At 43.7% G+C, this 16959-nt stretch overlaps 1 protein-coding gene across 9 annotated transcripts in view; it reads left to right on the forward strand.

Annotated features, from left to right (window-relative positions):
* The first annotated feature begins 2723 nt into the window (after nt 1-2723).
* mark3b (MAP/microtubule affinity-regulating kinase 3b) overlaps nt 2724-16959 on the forward strand; it is a 58071-nt gene continuing 43835 nt past the window's right edge. For 3 of the 9 annotated variants that reach the window (XM_031581551.2, XM_031581553.2, XM_031581552.2), the window contains exons 1-3: nt 3694-4764; nt 8795-8986; nt 10157-10210. In XM_031581551.2, the coding sequence (XP_031437411.1) occupies nt 4654-4764; nt 8795-8986; nt 10157-10210 (357 nt within the window). In that variant the 5' untranslated portion in view covers nt 3694-4653. Of the gene's footprint in view, nt 3534-3690; nt 4765-8794; nt 8987-10156; nt 10211-16959 lie in introns of those variants that run through there. The other 6 variants (XM_031581559.2, XM_031581557.2, XM_031581556.2 and 3 more) reach the window with 6 other exon arrangements.

Genomic DNA, 16959 nt, shown 5'->3' on the forward strand with positions numbered 1-16959 from the left:
TCAAACGCCCACATACAACTATGTCTGTTACAAGAAAATTCAAACGCCCACATACAACTATGTATGTGGGCGTTTGAATTTTCTTGTAACAGACATAGTCTTTGCTTCAGTATAAATATACTACAGATAAACATTCAGACAAAGGAGGGAGGTTTTGAGAGACTGCCCATAAAACAAGATTTGAAAGCTTGAAAACTTTGGCCAATTATTGAGAACAAATACAGTATAACTCCTGACCTAATGCATCGGTTGTCACATTTTTCATGGAAGGGCCCCCTTTGATAATGAAAATAGCATAGCCTAATACCTGTTTAAAAAAAAATATGCCCATCAGCTGTTGCATATACTTTATCCTTGTCCCCCCCCCCCCCCATTTAAACAGTTTTTAAACATTTTCAATTTAATTTCATCAATCAGTCAAACTTAAATATTTGACCAGTTAAACATGTTTTACTTTATTTGATGTGCAGTGTTAAAGATTTACAGCCTGCCAGGAGTTCACCTTGTTCAATTGTGAAGCATGTGGATTATAGAAGTAGGCCAAATTTCAGAGTATGGTTCTTGAAGTGTGCTTTTGAACACCAGCCTTTTTTTTTTTTTTTTACTGCACTTCATTAGAAGAATACTGAGACTCATAAGTAAATTGTTCATGCCATTTGTCCAAGTTAGAAGACAGATCACTAAGCTGTATCATGATGGCTGTATAACAAATGGTTAGAAGGCGGTGGAGGTATCTCAGCTGCAGGGAGCATTGCTAACATAGAAAGCTCCCTCTCTCTATTATACTTACCTATAATCTGGCTACTACTCAGTGTACCAACAATCTAATCGCCACATCTCTGATATCCTATTCACAAGTCAATCATTTGCTGATTTAAGCCACTGTGTAATCAGCATTGTAAATTACAGCCCAAGGGTAAGTCTTACCAGTGTACAAACATTCTCAACACACAAACTAACTTCATGATACCTCTGAATCGGCAATTATGCATTCTTATCTGACGTGGTGTGTGAAGGTCTGCTCTGTGCTGAAGTGTGCTTTCCTTAGACCTGACCCATGACACATCTGAGCTGTCAGGCTTGAACTTTTTCTGTATGAAGTTTTTTTGAACTTCATGTATGACTTTCGGCACTTCTATTTACACCTTTTATATGCCCATGCAAGTGGTGTTTTTCCATTATTATAACATGTACATATGCATAGTTTTATTTTTTTTTAGCTCAGATTGTGCACTCAGGTATTTTAGGGAAATGTTTGACTGAAGTCAACATTCATTCGCTCACAATAGTGTGGGCAGGTGGCATATGCATATTCGACTTGAAGTAAGAAAAGAAAACTAAATTCTGTTTGTAATCAGATCACTGTGAGGCCAAGTCTCTTTAGTGTTGTGCACTTTGTCTAAGTGAAAAGGTGTCTCAATGCCCCAATTACAATCTATATATGGATAATTACAGCAAAGTAAAAGCAAGCATGGTCAGGCTGTGTGCCACCATACATTTATTTTTTCCCATCGCAACATGTATAATTTACATAGTCTGCATTCCATAGTCTGAAATAAAAAAGGACACATAATGAAAATGCAAGTGCTTCGTGTACTTAGGTTCATGTTGAACAAAAGGACTTCCACACTATTTAGCATTGCATTTTAATGACGCTGACCTTCAGCATGTAAAAAAGCGCTATCCCTCTCTTAGCAATACCCTAATATACCACGGCGTGGCGCCCTCTGATAGAAAGTAGAAAAGACGGTAGACTCTGTTGTGGCGCCCTCTGAAAGAAAGTAGAAACGACCTTCGCCTATGTTGTGGCGCCCTCTGATAGAAAGTGGAAAAGACCGTCGCCTATGTGACAGCGTAAATCAAACACTATGAATGAGATGAAAGCAGTTCAGGGGGCATTGGCCATTTATAGGACTGTTGTGCGTGTATAAGAAACACTTAGTATTTATCTTTAGAGAAGAGTTCTTTATATGACATCGTGGGCTTTACCGAACAACTACTGGCCTATATGGGAATAATATAGATATTAGATATAATATAAATATAATGTACATCTATATCTTTTATTGTATTTCTCCACAATGCATTCGCAAATTAGAGCACAGTTACTCGAAGAAGAAAAAAACAGAGCCCTTTCATAATGTCTCGCTGAGTAGGCCTATGGTAGACATATGGATGGGGCTTGATCTGGACAGTGCGGGGAGTGGTTGTTTGTGTAGCTGTTCTGTAGCTACTATACAATGACAGCTTTGTGGAAGAGGGCGAGGTCAGGCTGACATGTGATTGAACTCCACATTGGTCGACATTCCCAAGACAATGGGCTAGGACTGGCTTCATATATGAAGTTTAAGGGGCTGATTTATCTTTGGTAAATCTCTCCGTGTCTTGCTCCTAAAGAAGGTGTGTACAGCCCACGGATTCATTAACACCTAGCAGAAAGTTTAATTTGCATGAGGGATGCATGTTGCGAGTTAGATAGGCTATACATGTTTTTTTTTTTTTTTGCAAACTCACGAACTTGGTTCTGGATTCAAAGTATACACACATGTTTTCTAATTATTTCATTATTATGTGGGAAATAATGAGTTAAGAATTGCGCACAGTAATGAAGCTATTTTATGCCACACTAGGCAACTGGGGCAAGTAGGGAGAGAGGTCCATGATCGATGCACATAAGTACAGTATCTGACGGCTTGTAGAGCAGGTAGATTTTTTTTCTACCCAGTAATCACCCTAGCAACAACAAACAGCGCTTCTCTTGCTACAGCGCAGCGCCAATGAGCTCTAAAGCCGTCTCTTTCCTCACTTCCTCTGGCAGCACTGGGTTTGGCTTGGCACTCTTCTGCAAGTGGACAGCCATCTTGGATCCAGCAGTCTAGCAACGCTATATCCACTTTCGAGATGGAGGGATTTTAGTCTAACTTTGGTCTTAAATTCAGCGGTAAACCAGGAGGAACGTTTCAGCTGGAACTTCGTGGCTTGGACATTTTACAGGAAGTTTGAACTGCAAAACCTGGCAGCAAATTCTGAGACCGGTATACGAGAACACCCCCCTCCCCTCCCCTTTTCCTTGTCTAAACGTTGTGTGCAGTTCATGTGGGCCTATTAAGTGTTGCTGCTGAGTTACCTTCAATTACATTACGAACATTTTTGTTAAAACTGAGAAGATTACGTACAAGGAAAAGGTTATGTCATTTGATCGATCAACTTTGTGGAAAGAGTTGCCTTTTTGCCATTTGTTCTACGTGTGGACTGCATACCTAGCTACTGTGTAGTAATGCAGTTCATGAATTTATTTCATTAATCTGGACTCGGAATACTTTCCGACGTCGGTTTTGCTGGGAACTTGACTGTCTTGCCACTGATGTTGGTCGAATCCATGATCTTCATCAACAATTGGAGTGTCGCTTTCCAACCATTGAAGTAAGGTGCTGCAAAACCAAACCGTGACTCTGAACCACTTTGGATATTACGACAGTAAAATGTCAACTAGAACGCCACTACCTACCGTCAATGAACGTGACACTGAAAATGTAAGTATATAAAGTTGATTTATGTTTTCATCGTGATCTGCTTGTCTTGTCCATAGTTTGTCCTCTCCCACACTCATGTTTTCTTGTATGCTAAGCTAGGCTACTCAGGAAATATGTCATTTGCAGCCTAACCATCTGCAGTTAGCCGTCTAACTATGGACCATTCAACGCAGCTCGCAAATAATCGTCATAATTTAATTCGAAACAAGAGCTAGAAAGTTCCGACTAACGTTAAATGACACGAAGCCATATAACGGTAGTTCTCATTAGGCATTGTAACCAACAATAGTGGCGATGACGCATATCGGAAGTTGTGCTTATATTGATTTCAAGGCCAGTGCGATTTAACAACTTGCTTTTTAAGCAAAGATGTGTACTTGTCATTGGAGCTAACAGAAAGCACAAGTATGTTAGGGGCCGCAGCATAAGGGCTACTTATTGCAACTTCTTCTAAATGTAATTCCCCATTAGATAAAATAGGCTGGTGTTGTGGACGTCTCACAAGTTTAAGTCAAAATAACTGAAGATGTTTGAAAACAAGTCCATGACTCAAGCTTTAGCCAAGAATTGTATTTAAACCGAAACGTTTGAGCATGAACCATTTCAGCCACTTCGAGGCAGCTAACAGTTACCCTTAATTAATGTGGGTCACGCGAAGCTTAACGCCACTGTCGTGTGCTTGACAAATGCAAAACCGGTGTGATAGCCTCCCGTGACCAACCTTGCAGCGCCATATAAACAGGTTAGAATATCTGTGTGGCTGCTCAGAGAAGAACACATTTATCCTGGGTTAAGGTTTCACATTTTTTAGGGCGCAGAATCCAGGTACTGCTCCTGCCATGGTACATCTCCACAGATGCCCTCGTAGCTATTCAGGCGTATTTGCCAGGGCATGTGGTGCCCAAGCTCACCTATTGGCGATTGCGCAGTTTTACCTTGGGCATGCGTGTGCAATGATGATTAATAGCGTCACTGAGGGTGCCCAGAAGCAACCCAGTTTCGCAGAGCTATAGCGAGAGAGAGCGCAGGGCACCATTCCTTCGTAGTTAGTTCAAGCCGAAAGACGGGTGCCCGAAATGGTTTCACGCTCCCCTGAGCATCACTGATCTCCGACAGATCAATGAGTGGCTGCCAGCACAAATACGGGCGAGCGGTCTGTTTCAATGCCATTCAGATTGCCAATGCAAGGATGAAGGGCTCCCACTCAGTAAAGAGGCATCGCATTACTATTGTAAGTTGACGTTTTTTTTTGTTGTTGTCATAGAAGTTGCTACCTGTTTGTGTTGAGTCCTGTGCTAAAAGTTAAATGATTGCCTATCGCACATCAACAATTTCTATTCTTTCTCCACTTTTGGCATTTGTACAGTAAAGCCTCGACCCCCTCATTTGACAAATAGGCTGTCTTTAGAGGTGAGGTGTAATGATGACTAACCTAATTGCATGTGGGAAGACAAATTATAGAAGTGCGGCTGTTCAGGAAACTGGGTCTCCTGTTCCTAGCGTTTTGCTTTGAGCGTGGATATAATCCGAAGAAAACCTTCACTCGATTGCCTGCCTTAAGATAAAAGTAAACTTTCGGTAGCATGACCAAGCAATAACAAGGTAAGAGGGTCTTGCTTTATTGGTTAAACTTAACTGTAAGGGACTGAGCACTCCTAAAATCATAAATCAAATTAGGACAGCCTCTCTCTGAAAATGTATTGCAATGCATTTTTTTGCTCAAGGCAACCCATAAAAACCCGGCTCGTATCCTAATTTGGGTCACTTTCATGGGCAGGCTTAATTTATGTAATTTGCCTCATATGCAAATTGCACTTATGAAACCCTCAACTATGTAATACAGTATCCTCATATTCACATTCATCAACCAGTCCAAATCTGAACAGAATGCCGGTCTTGTCTTTAACAACATCCAAAAAACATCGGTAGAGATTTGGCCTCAATTTGTGGTGTTTCGTTTTCAACGAAAACGTCCCTAAAAGAGGTCCTAGAGGGGCGAACCGCAGGGGAAAACCGCCTTTTGATTCAAGTCTGATTCGGGTCTGGCTGTTTCCCTGACCTATGTTAGTGATAGAAGATGAGTGCATTCATCTTAGTCTCAAATGACTGACTAATCAGCGAGTGAGTCTTGCGGTTATCTTATGCTCCAGCTGCATGCAAACCTTGAGGAACTCTTGATGTGGTTGCTGTGCGTCTCTTGAATAGCGGGAGGTTTGCTTTACCCTAACTTAGCAAGTGGCCTATAGGTGAGGTACTGAATGTTCCTGAAGAGAGTGTGTCGGTTCGAACAGGTGGTACGCTCACTGTGTTAGACAGAGACAGACAGAGACAGACAGAGACAGACAGAGACAGACAGAGACAGACAGAGACAGACACACAGACAGAGGGACACACACAGACAGACACAGACAGACAGACAGACACAGACAGACAGACAGACAGACACAGACAGACACAATCCTATTCCGTGCCCTGATTTCTCACCCCTCCATTTTCGGCACCTCGAGGCCGTAACAGTGCCTTCAACTCCTTCACTTCTTTCTTACTCTTCAAGTCCTTCACTCCTCTCTCTGGCAATGAAACTACTCTGGTCTTAACAGGGTCTCAGCAGGAAGGGCGTCTTTGGCCCCATATGTTCACTGGTGGAACAGTGGTAAGCGTCGCCGGTCAACCCGGGTTCAATTCCCAGCTGCGAAATACCAGACCTTTGCCTTTGAATGAAAATACCAGGTCCTGTGAAGCATAGACATACATATATGTCTATGCTATGAAGCACCACATTGAGGTGTCCATAACCAGTGCCACTGTAGGATAATTTCAACTTCTTCCCTCTCCTTTTTTTAACTGACTCATCAGTGTTTTTTTTCAGCAGAGACACTGATCACAAGTTAGCCATAGCTGCCTCTACAACACAAGGGAATGTGAATTGTTCAGTTTGTATCATTAGTAAACAACTTTTTTTTTGTTGATATATTTTTTTTTTGGTGTTCCAAATAATACCCATTGATTCCAATGGGAACCTGGCTCACTCAGTCCAGTGTCTTTCCATTTTTGCTTTATCCTGTTTGATTTATAGGACATTCAAACGTGTAATTATTTATACCCAGGGAAAGAGACATTTCCTCCATTGCCCCCTAACGCCTGTCAACACACGACACACTCCAGCAGTGCTCGTTCGTTGTTTCATGGCACCCCACTCAAACTGTGACAGAATCCAGTTTGGTCGCTCACAGCCGTCTTGTCAGTTCCCCTCGGATTTAGCCTATTGCAGCTAATGCGGTGGCTAATGGGGACAGTGTAATCTAAGTAAACAATCCTTGCTTCCTGTTTTCTCTCATTTAGTGGAAATATTAGTTCCCAGAATGTGCCCTACAGAATGCCCCGTGCTCTTGGTGTTTTGTTCAGATGTGAGTGCTTTTTGTATCACTGTCAATTTCTTTGTGTTCTTAAAGCTTTTTGGGAAGGACAGAGATTATGTGTAACCATAGGTTAGATCAGCTCCAAGCAGGTGATACACGCAAAGCCAGAATGTCATCTTGTCTATCAGACAATGTCTCTATCCATTTATTTATTTATTTGACACTGGTACTTACACGTGATGTAGCCAGCATTGACAACCTTGCGGCTGGCTCAACAGTGGTGTCCCACATCCTCCATTGATTTCTAGCTTCCACTGGCCTGTCCTCTGCGTTTGAGTCGGCACAGTCTGTGAGAGCGAAATGTGCCGCTCATGTCTAGTCAATGCCCCTGCCAGAATCATCCCTGTCAAATCAGGTCATGCTCCTGGCCGCGTTAGCTTGTGATAGAACGCTCCCAAATGGTCAGGCCTCATGGTACTTGAAAGCTCGATTACAGTCTAGTACATCATGTGTTTTTTTTTTTTTCTTTGTGTCTCTTTTTGTTTCGTCAATATGGACAAGAAGTCACGCTCTCTAGATGTAATGGTTTCTACTTGTAACATTTCGTGTTCCTTCCCTCTGTGCTCTTGTTACACCAGTGCATTTCCCTCAGCCTGCATCAGATATTCACAGGCAGCCTGGACTTCTGGAGTTTTATTTTTTATTTTCTCCAGTGCTAATTTAAGAAACTGTCTCCAGATGAACTGGTCCTCTCTCTATACTTTCTTCCTGAGCAGATTGCCATGGACCTCTCGTAGAGTGAGTTTATTTAACTCAGAATGAGCTATCAACCTCAGGCCTTGTCTACTTTTCACATCATGTCATAAGACATCTAGTCGCAGTAGAGATGGCGGGGCAGTAGTGCAAAAAGTAGTGCAGTCATCCAGTCCCTGATTCATGTCAAAGTATCCTTGATCTCGACTACTTCTTGTGAGATAGTGGATTCAGTGCTGAAGGAGATTATTGTCTACCTAGATGTCAACTTCGAGAAACATTAGTAAGATTGTGTTCACAGTTTTAGTGGATCTGTGTATTGCGCCACAATGAATTGCTATTAAAAAAAATAAAAAATAAAATAGACCTTGATTTTGTCGTTAAACCCATCACTTTCTTATTTATATAGCCTAATACTAACGCCCACATCAATTTATCATGTTGATTTCATTTCACTGACTTCAGCACAAGATTATAACCCTTTTGTGGTCGTTTGTGTAAACATCCTTTTTTTTCTCCTTGGATCCCACGATATTATTGATGGTTTGCACGACTGACATGGCATGAAGTAGCACAGGCTTTCTGAGGCAGATTATCAGGTAGCGAAACTGTGCCACTTCTTCAGTGCTGTCACATGTCCCCACTTCCGGCCACAGTTCCCTCTCATGAGGGCAGCTTTGCTGTTGATCAAAAGAATGAGCAACGGTTCGCGTCTCCACGTGAATCCACAAACTGCCCCAGATAAGCACGTGTCTGACGGCAACTCTGCTGCTCGGCTCTGCTTTTGTCTTTTTTTATCTTATTTCAAATATAAAAGTTATTATTTCCATCCTTGTTGGGTTTGAAACACAACAGCGCACAAATCTCTTGGTTTTACTCCTGGCTGTGTCAAGGATGTGTTTACATGACTGCTCCCTTCCTCCTCCGTTTCTTGATTTTCTCTTTCTCTGTTGTTTTTGTTAGCGGCCCCACATCTATGTCACATGTCAATAATGTCAAAATGCAAGATACAAACATTGTTTAGTGTGATTATTTTTCTCCTGATTGTTTTCGGTTGACTTTGTGTCTTCATAAGATCACTGACCTCTCTCTCTCTCTCTCTCTCTCCCCCCTTTTCCCCCCCCTTTTTCCCCTCTGTTCCTTCCCCAGCACACCTCGCACAGCGATGGGCGCAGCGAGGTGCCCACGCGAGCGGGTCGCTCGGGTGCCCGCTGCAGGAACTCCATCGCCTCCTGTGCCGACGAGCAGCCGCACGTCGGCAACTACCGGCTACTCAAGACCATCGGCAAGGGCAACTTCGCCAAAGTCAAGCTGGCCCGACACATCCTTACTGGGAGAGAGGTGAGTGTGGGGGTGGTGAGGCGGTTATTTGGGGGGGTGGGGGCTGGTGAAGGGTGATTGAGATGGGGTGCTGACAGCTGAGTAGTAGCCTTGGAAAAGAAATGAGTGTGGTCACTTGCCCTCAACACTTTTTTGTGCGTCTGACCTTTCTCTGCACAAGCAATGTTTTTTCATAAAATACGCACAAGCACCCATGGTTACAAGCAGGGTTGGGAAGGTTACTTTTGAAATAAATAAGGGGTTACAGATTACTAGTTACCATGTTGAAAATGTAATAAGGAATGTAACTATCTGAACTACTTCATCAAAGTAGTGTTACCAACTGCATTGATTACTTTCGATGAGGCCAACTTTTTAATCAGCAAATTCAAGCAAGAGAACCAATAAAAAAACAACACTCAAAACACTCAAATGAATGGAGCCTGTCTAGGTGGTTAAAAGATGCAAAGCAGCAGAACAAATGTTATATTCTACATGTAAGCCTCAAAGCTTTTTACCTGAAATAATATATTTGTAATCACCAACACTTAGTTACTGATTAGTAACTGTAATTTGATTACATATTTTTTCCCAGTAACTATCAGATTACAATTACACGTATTTGCATGTAAATAGTCACTCCTCTGACGAGACGAGCTTATCTCTAAATCTCTAAATCAGTCTGAAAGGTGTTGTAGAAGTGCAGGAAGTATCCTCTATGCAAATAGGTGTGCAAAATTGTTCTTGAATTTAGGTTCGAAGTCTGTGGCGTCTTGTGTAGTTTTACTCTCTGCTGTGCATTGCATGTGATGAGGGCAAAAACATGTTGGTCACAATCCTGAACCTGAAATTGCTGCATCACACGATTTTCAAAACCGTCCGTCCTTTGACAGACCAAGAGTCGTATGTTTTCAGGAAGCATTATTGAGGAAGTCTACATTGTGCATAACAAGTGTTGCTGAGCTTTCAGGTTTTAACAGTTGACTTGTGGTCAGAAGTAGTTCACACACACCTAGACCTTACTTGCCACATGTGCACTGTGCTGTCATGTCCATCAAGAGTGTCCCATGACTGAGAGTCCATGACCTTCTCGAAGGCAGATGTGCTGCTAGGCTGATTATAACATGGTTCCAGACTTGGACTAAAAACGTTATCTTCCCTCTGCCCCCACCCCATTATCTTGTCCTACAGGTTGCCATCAAAATCATAGATAAGACACAGCTGAATCCTACCAGTCTTCAAAAGGTAAACACTAAATCTTTAACCCACTCTCTCTCTATCCCTTTCGCTCTCTCTCTTTGTCAATGTTCTGTTGGTGTGTCAATTCCCATATCAGTGGATCGGCATGCAAGGTATTATGGCTCACCACATGGGATGGACGCTAGTCACGGCTAAGCATGATTTTGTTTTCTTCTAAGCCCTGGTGCATGCTGGGAGAGTGGAGTGCGTGGGCGGGGTCATAAGACCAGTGACTGGCGGATTAACCCCGGGTTTGGTCTTGACTTTCAGCGGCACAGCTAAGAATAACCAGCACGGAGAATTCAGAATGAGTGAGGGCTGAGCTGAGCCGTAACGGTGCATCTGTCTGTCTTCTTGGAGAAAGGGGGCACTAGGTTGGCGGGAGGGTGCTTTGAAGCACGTGGGATCCTATGTGTTAACTGGGCTCTGGGGCGAATTTTTCCTTTTTTTTTTTTTTTTTTGCAAAAGGCATCACTGCTGACACGTGTTGACCTCGTCCTCGTCGCGTCCATATGGCCCTGTCGTTCCTCGCTCTGTTGCACGGAACATTCAACCCAGCTCGGGGAGCCTGCTCTGCTGACCAACCTCTCTCGATCCCTCCCCCCCCACCAATCCACCCCTCTGCTGTTGTATGGATTGTGTTGTCACGTTGAGGCTGAGGAGAGGGTGACAGTGTTGCTCCCATCCCCCCCCCCTTCCCGTCCTGTCCGCCCCTGTAATTAGGTGGCACTTGTTTTTCCAGGCCATTGATTTAGTTTGTTTTCCATTTGCCAGCCAATCGACAGCCCCACGGCTCAGCGTGCGGTTTTCTGTGGAGAACAGGTCTGCTGAGGCTAGAGGCTACACTGACTGGGACGCGCAGAGAGGGACGCTCGCTAGCGTGACTCTCTAAGCTCTCAAAGTACGCCTACCCAACACCCAACCCCCCGCTCCCCGCTCCCCTATCCCAGCCCAGCACTTAGAGTTCTCTTGGAGTCAGGGCATTATGGATCCACTGTGCTCCCGAAGCGCTCTGCCTGCCCTAATGGAGTTTGAATGGCCCCGGTGTTCGTCATGGTCCGGGCGACATTTAGCCTGACGCTGCTGTCGGGGAACTGACGGTGATTAGCCCCTCTGTGGAAAAAAAGTACATGACCGCTGTCATGCGAGGACACCAGGGTTCACGGGAGAAGAACAACGGAGGGCAATTCATTCCTTAATGTATGACTTTTTAGGGAGCTGCGGAAGTAAAGTTCATACCTTGTTTGAAACATCAATCATGGTTCATACCCCTATCTCAATTAATCATATTTATCAGTCTTCTTCATAATGGCATAATGAATGCTCTAAGAAGTAGCCTATTTGTTCTGAAACTGTATGATCAAATTTCAGTGAAATGTTAGAACTAAATACAAACTTTGGATTAGTAGTCCTTCAACAGTGATCATGTACATTCTTGTGCTTGTGTCAGAACTGGATAAGTTGGCTCAGCATGTATCGTCACGACGACGTGCATTTGAATAGATGAAAGGACAGCGAGTCAGAGAAGGGGGCACATTCAGATTCTTAAAGCTATTCTTAGCCGTTCCGAGACAGCACTCAAAACTCGCACAATCCGGGCGCATAGATCAGCATGGCTTTGCCTCTTTTCTTTTTTCTTTCTTTTTTTTTTCCTACTTCTTCTTTGTCCTTGCAGTGCTAGACGATTATGCGTTATTCCACTTTGACTTGGATTATCTTGTCCCTGGTCCAGTAATGAGATCTGGCCTGTTTTGTCACACAGGTGCTCTGAGTCCAGGGCCTCTCTAGTTGTGCAGAGGACCACGCAGAGCTGGTCTGTGTTCTGTATTAGATTTTGGCAGGGGATTTTTTTGTCGTTCAAGGATTGTAAGTTGATTGAGGTGTGTTTACCCCTTTTGCTCAGGATCACTCATGTTCAGTGGCCCTCTAAAGTTAGTACAGAGCAAGCCATGAAAGCAGCAAAGCCTTCTGGGTTGTGTAAGCCAGATGCTGTTGGTTCTTTACTGTTGCATAACCATGGAGATGTCTGTTGGCTTTTATTTTGGGAGGTCTGTAAGGTCCCAAGGTGCCTCAACAAAGCTGAGGTCTCTGAATATCTTTTAAAGGACATTGCTCAATTTCTCGGTGTACCATTTACTTCACAATGCTAATGAATGCAGCCACTTACTAACTCTGAGTGTGTAAAATATAGCCTATACCTTTGTGTGGGTTAATTCTAATGTTTCAGTTTTTTATATCCTTTGTAACATTCTCTCAGGTTATGTGTACAGATAGCACGGACCTAGCAGTGAACAGCCTTCCTCTTAGTGGAAGCTACTTCATCCAGTCACTGGAAATATAAAAATAACTTTTTTATAGGACAGTCCATTAAGAGCTTCTTTGCTCATCTTATGGACAATTCACTCTCATGTAATCTTTGGTCGCTCGAGCATTAGAGTTGCAGCATTTCGCTTTAGACTCGTGGATTAAAAATAACCGCCCAACCAATGGCCCAGATTGGTGATGGATTATATTCCAAAGTGAACGCAAACAATGCTTTGCAGAAAGGGGAGAAAAAAAATATCAGGCACGCATACACACAAAAAGTCCTGATCTGTGGGAGAAAAAAAAATGGAGGCCTGTAGTTTTACTTTCACACGAGTCAACAGGTCTAGATCTTAAAAGAAAAAAAAAAAGAAAGAATTAAAACACAACCCCTCGGCCTGATGAGAGACCTCGCAGACAATGGTCACCTTTGTGCCAAGTGAAACACCTCTCCCCCGCCCCCTTTCTCTCGCTGCACTTGCTGCTCTGCGTCCGTTAGCTCGTCCCCTGACGAGCTATTTCTGTTTGCGTCGGCATGATTCTCCTCTTACATAATTGGTGGGAGTGGGAGGCGAGCCACACTCGCCAGATCCGTCGGCGCTTTCCATGTAGACGTTGTGATGCTTGTGGTGTGTGTGTTTTACATTTTTTTTCTATTTTTGATTAAATTTCAATCGGGGTCAGGAGCCGGGAGCCAAAGTCGACAAGCAGTGGCAGACGATGAGGCTGGTGACGTGGGCCTCCTCCTGCATCCCTCAGGCTCTTCTCAAACACTCCAGAGGCTCCTCAACATAAGCCCCCCCCCTCCCCCTGCCCCCGGCTGCCAGTGATGAGGTTTAGCTGAGTTGCCAGGTGCAAAGTTGACGAGATAGTTGAATCTGGTTATTGGGATTTCTGAATCCAATAGAGAGAGGAAAAGGGAGTGAAAAGATGAGAGAGTCTACTTGGCGGAGAGGTTTTGTCTCAGGCTTGTGTTAATTTGGCCACTCTTCTATTTTTGTATGTATTTATCATTTCCCCACCTGTCTGCCAGTGATGATGTGTAATGTGCCATGTGCAAATTAGCTGTTGAAGACAGTTGGCGAGGTAGTCAAGTCTGACTATTGGGATTTTTCTGAATCTCCCTTCACATTTTCACTGATGAGGGATCACTTTCTACTGTGTGTATTTTTGTTAAGTGGAAATAAGTTAGCTGAAGTGGTTTTGTTTTGTCTATCTGCTTTGTTTGGGCCTCTTCTCGTGTGCTTTATGTAATTAACCCTCCTGTCTGTGAGCAACGATGAGGCCGAGCTGCCAGTATTTTTGTAGTAAGATGGCATGACCGTTGAATCCTGAACAACATCTGGTGCTCATAGATTGCCATTCATTCTCACAGAATTAAACTTCAGAAAAGCCATGCATTTTTTTTTTTTACTTGTTTGTGCATGTTTGTTTGTTTGTTTGTTTGTTAGTTTCTCTCTCATTGGCTTTCTTTGTTTTGGCCACTTCTTGTGTGTTTCTGTAACACTTGACCCTCCTATCTCCCCGTGGTGGTGTGGAGCTGGCGTGCGAGTGGTCTGTGTAAGGTAGCTGAACCCCAAACAGCATCTCCTATTGCACTTGTGATGTCTCCTCCCAAACTGTCATTGATGAAGGAATTGCTTCATTCCTACTCGTGTCATTTATTTGATATTTTATATCTGATTCCCTCTCATATGTTTGTATTTAACATGAGGAGGAAAGTGCAGCCCTGCGCTGAGGATTTGTCTGTGTTCGTTTTGGCGTCTCCTCTCGAGTTGTCTGTGTTTTTTTAATCATCACCCATCCCCACACGAGAGCCAAGACAGTCAGCAACAAACACCTACATCTGCATAAGCTGACCTCATTCTCTTGGAGCAATGGGGAAGATGATTAGTGGCTAGCACGCACAAAGTTTATTAAGTCTCCCTTCATTCTAGCCTTCTTCTCTGAGGTGTTCTTAAGAACAGGTGACAAACCGTGCTAGATACTGAGGGAGGGGGGTGGTGGTGGGGTTGAAAGGGATGTCTCTGCTGTCTAGCTCTGCTCTGCTATGTGGGCCAGCCCCACTTCTGGTAGTGACCTCATTCAAGGGTTTTGCATCACAGAGAGAGAAACAGAGAGAAACAGAGAAAGAGAGGCACAGAAAGAGAGATCCAAAAGAGACACAGAGAGAAAGAAAGAAAGAGAGACAGATAAACAGTGAAGGAGAGACTGAGAGAGGGAGACAAACACAGAGAAAGAGAGAAAGTGGGAGAGAGAGGCTGTAATGTCTGTGTCGCTCCATTTGTTTATTTGCGATGTTGTTATTGTGTCTGGAATTGCGATCGTCTGCGCGGACACAACGCTAATATCTGTGGGAGCTGTCCAAGTGTCATCTCTTGAAAAATGGCTTTAGTTATCCATCTGAAATGAATTATGGCCCCAGCTTTTGTTGCTTTTCTGTTGTATGTTAAAATAATTTGATTTCAATCACTGTATTTTTTTTTCTCCCAGGAGTCTCTCTCCAGGGTTTTTAGTGAAAACTATTTTTTTCATTTTAATTTTTTTTTGCACAAGAAAGAAAGAAAGCTCCCAGGTGTTCCCAGGAGACTGTGTGGATATTTTGAGTTCTATTCTTTTATTTTCTCCCCAAATGCTTCAGTCAGAACACCCACCCCACCCCACCTCCCCGCCGGCTTGGTATGCTATGCGCTCACTGAGTCACCAGCTCCGGCATCACTTGTGTGGGCTGCAGCGGTGATGCTCTGGTTGGCACGGAAATACTTCTCAGCTGAACGGTAAAATTAGCCAGTTATGCATTTAGGGCCCTCCCCCCCCCCTTTTTTTTTTTTTTTACTGTTTAGTGTGCTGTGACTCGCAGAACAATGAAGGAACACTACACATGCACACCAAGGAAGTTGAATCCATGAAGTTATATGAGCGGCAGACCATTACAACTGTAAGGAACAGATTTGTTCCTCTGATAAACAGCTGAACTGTTAAGAGCATGACATCAACATGGTTAGACTAGTCATTTTGGGAGCACACACACATGCCATTGTACTGCTTGAAACGTGCGTCACTTACAATTCAAATTCCCTGTTGAAGCCATAAAGTGTTAAAATATGAACCATAGGTTTGTGAGCAATGAGCACAGGTCATATAGAGTAGTGAGTGGCTAGGGCCAGCAAGGACTGTGAAGAACTACTTTTCCCAGACTCCTCCCATCCTGGCTGCCTTTAGGCCAGCTGCCATCCTTGGACATCACTGGAGCATCTCCTCTCATGTCTCCCCCGTTTAGCCCTCATGTTTACTTTTCAGGGCAGTAACCTTTTTTACTTTCCTTTGTTTCTCAGTGTAACCATCTACCCCACTCTCTCTCTCTTTCTTTCTGTCCCCTCTTGTTCTGTCTTAAATATGCTTTGACCCAAATCCCTGCGTTATTTACCTCTTCCCATGTTAGTTGCCATTAAATGACTGTGGGCTCCAGGGAGGGGCTTGTTGTATGGAAGGGATTGCCTTTGCTCACTTGGTTACCCCCCCCCTTTAGTCTTTCTAAACTCTTATGGTTGAGGTTGAGAATGCAAACGCATATGATCATGTTGATGTCAGTTAACCTTTTAAACTTAAATAGTTTTACATGGCCTAAAGCTGCAAGCACTTGTACTTACACACACACACACACACACACACACACACACACACACACACACACACACACAGACAGAGAGACCCACCCAACACACACACAGACAGACACACACACATCCAGAAAGAGAGGGAGATACTCTCACCCATAATCCCATTGCTGCACAATCTCTCATACACCCTCTTTTTGAATAAACATCACCTTTCTCTCTCTTTCCCTCTGTCTTTCTCTCACTGTCTCTAGCCCCCCCTCGGCTTGCTCTGTTAATGTGATGTGTCCCCAGTCGTCCTATGACTACTCCCTCCTAACCTGGGAAGCCCTTCCCCAGCCTTAAGGAGAGTGAATCCTGGATAAAGGGGGTTAGACTGGGATAGAGGCTGGAGAGCAGAGGCGGGTGAGTGGGTAGGAGGTGGGTTGGATGCAAAGCCTTCGCCTCTCCTCACACGTCAACAGGTCAGAGTCAGGATAACTGAGGACAGCACTAGACAGATGGCTGGAAAGCTCTCTCTTTCTTTCTTTCTTTCTTTCTCTCTTTCTTGCTTGCTTGCTTGCTTGCATTCTTTCTTTCTTTCTTTCTTGTTTTCTTTTCTTTCTGTCTGTCTGTCTTTCTTTCTTTCTTTCTCTCTCTCTCTCTTGCTCACTGTCTTTGTGTCTCATTCTCTTTATCATCTCACACTCTCTTCTCTTTTCTTCATCTTGTTTATGTGAGGTCTGACTCACTCTGTTTGCCTTTGTCTCTGCGCTGCTTCTCGATCCTGAGTAGAAACAGTTTGTTTGGCGTCACACCACAGAGGTCACAGGGCGTCATTCCCTGGGCCGTAAT

The sequence above is a fragment of the Clupea harengus genome, chromosome 15, assembly GCF_900700415.2.
Source record: "Clupea harengus chromosome 15, Ch_v2.0.2, whole genome shotgun sequence".
In the NCBI taxonomy this organism is placed as follows: domain Eukaryota; kingdom Metazoa; phylum Chordata; class Actinopteri; order Clupeiformes; family Clupeidae; genus Clupea; species Clupea harengus.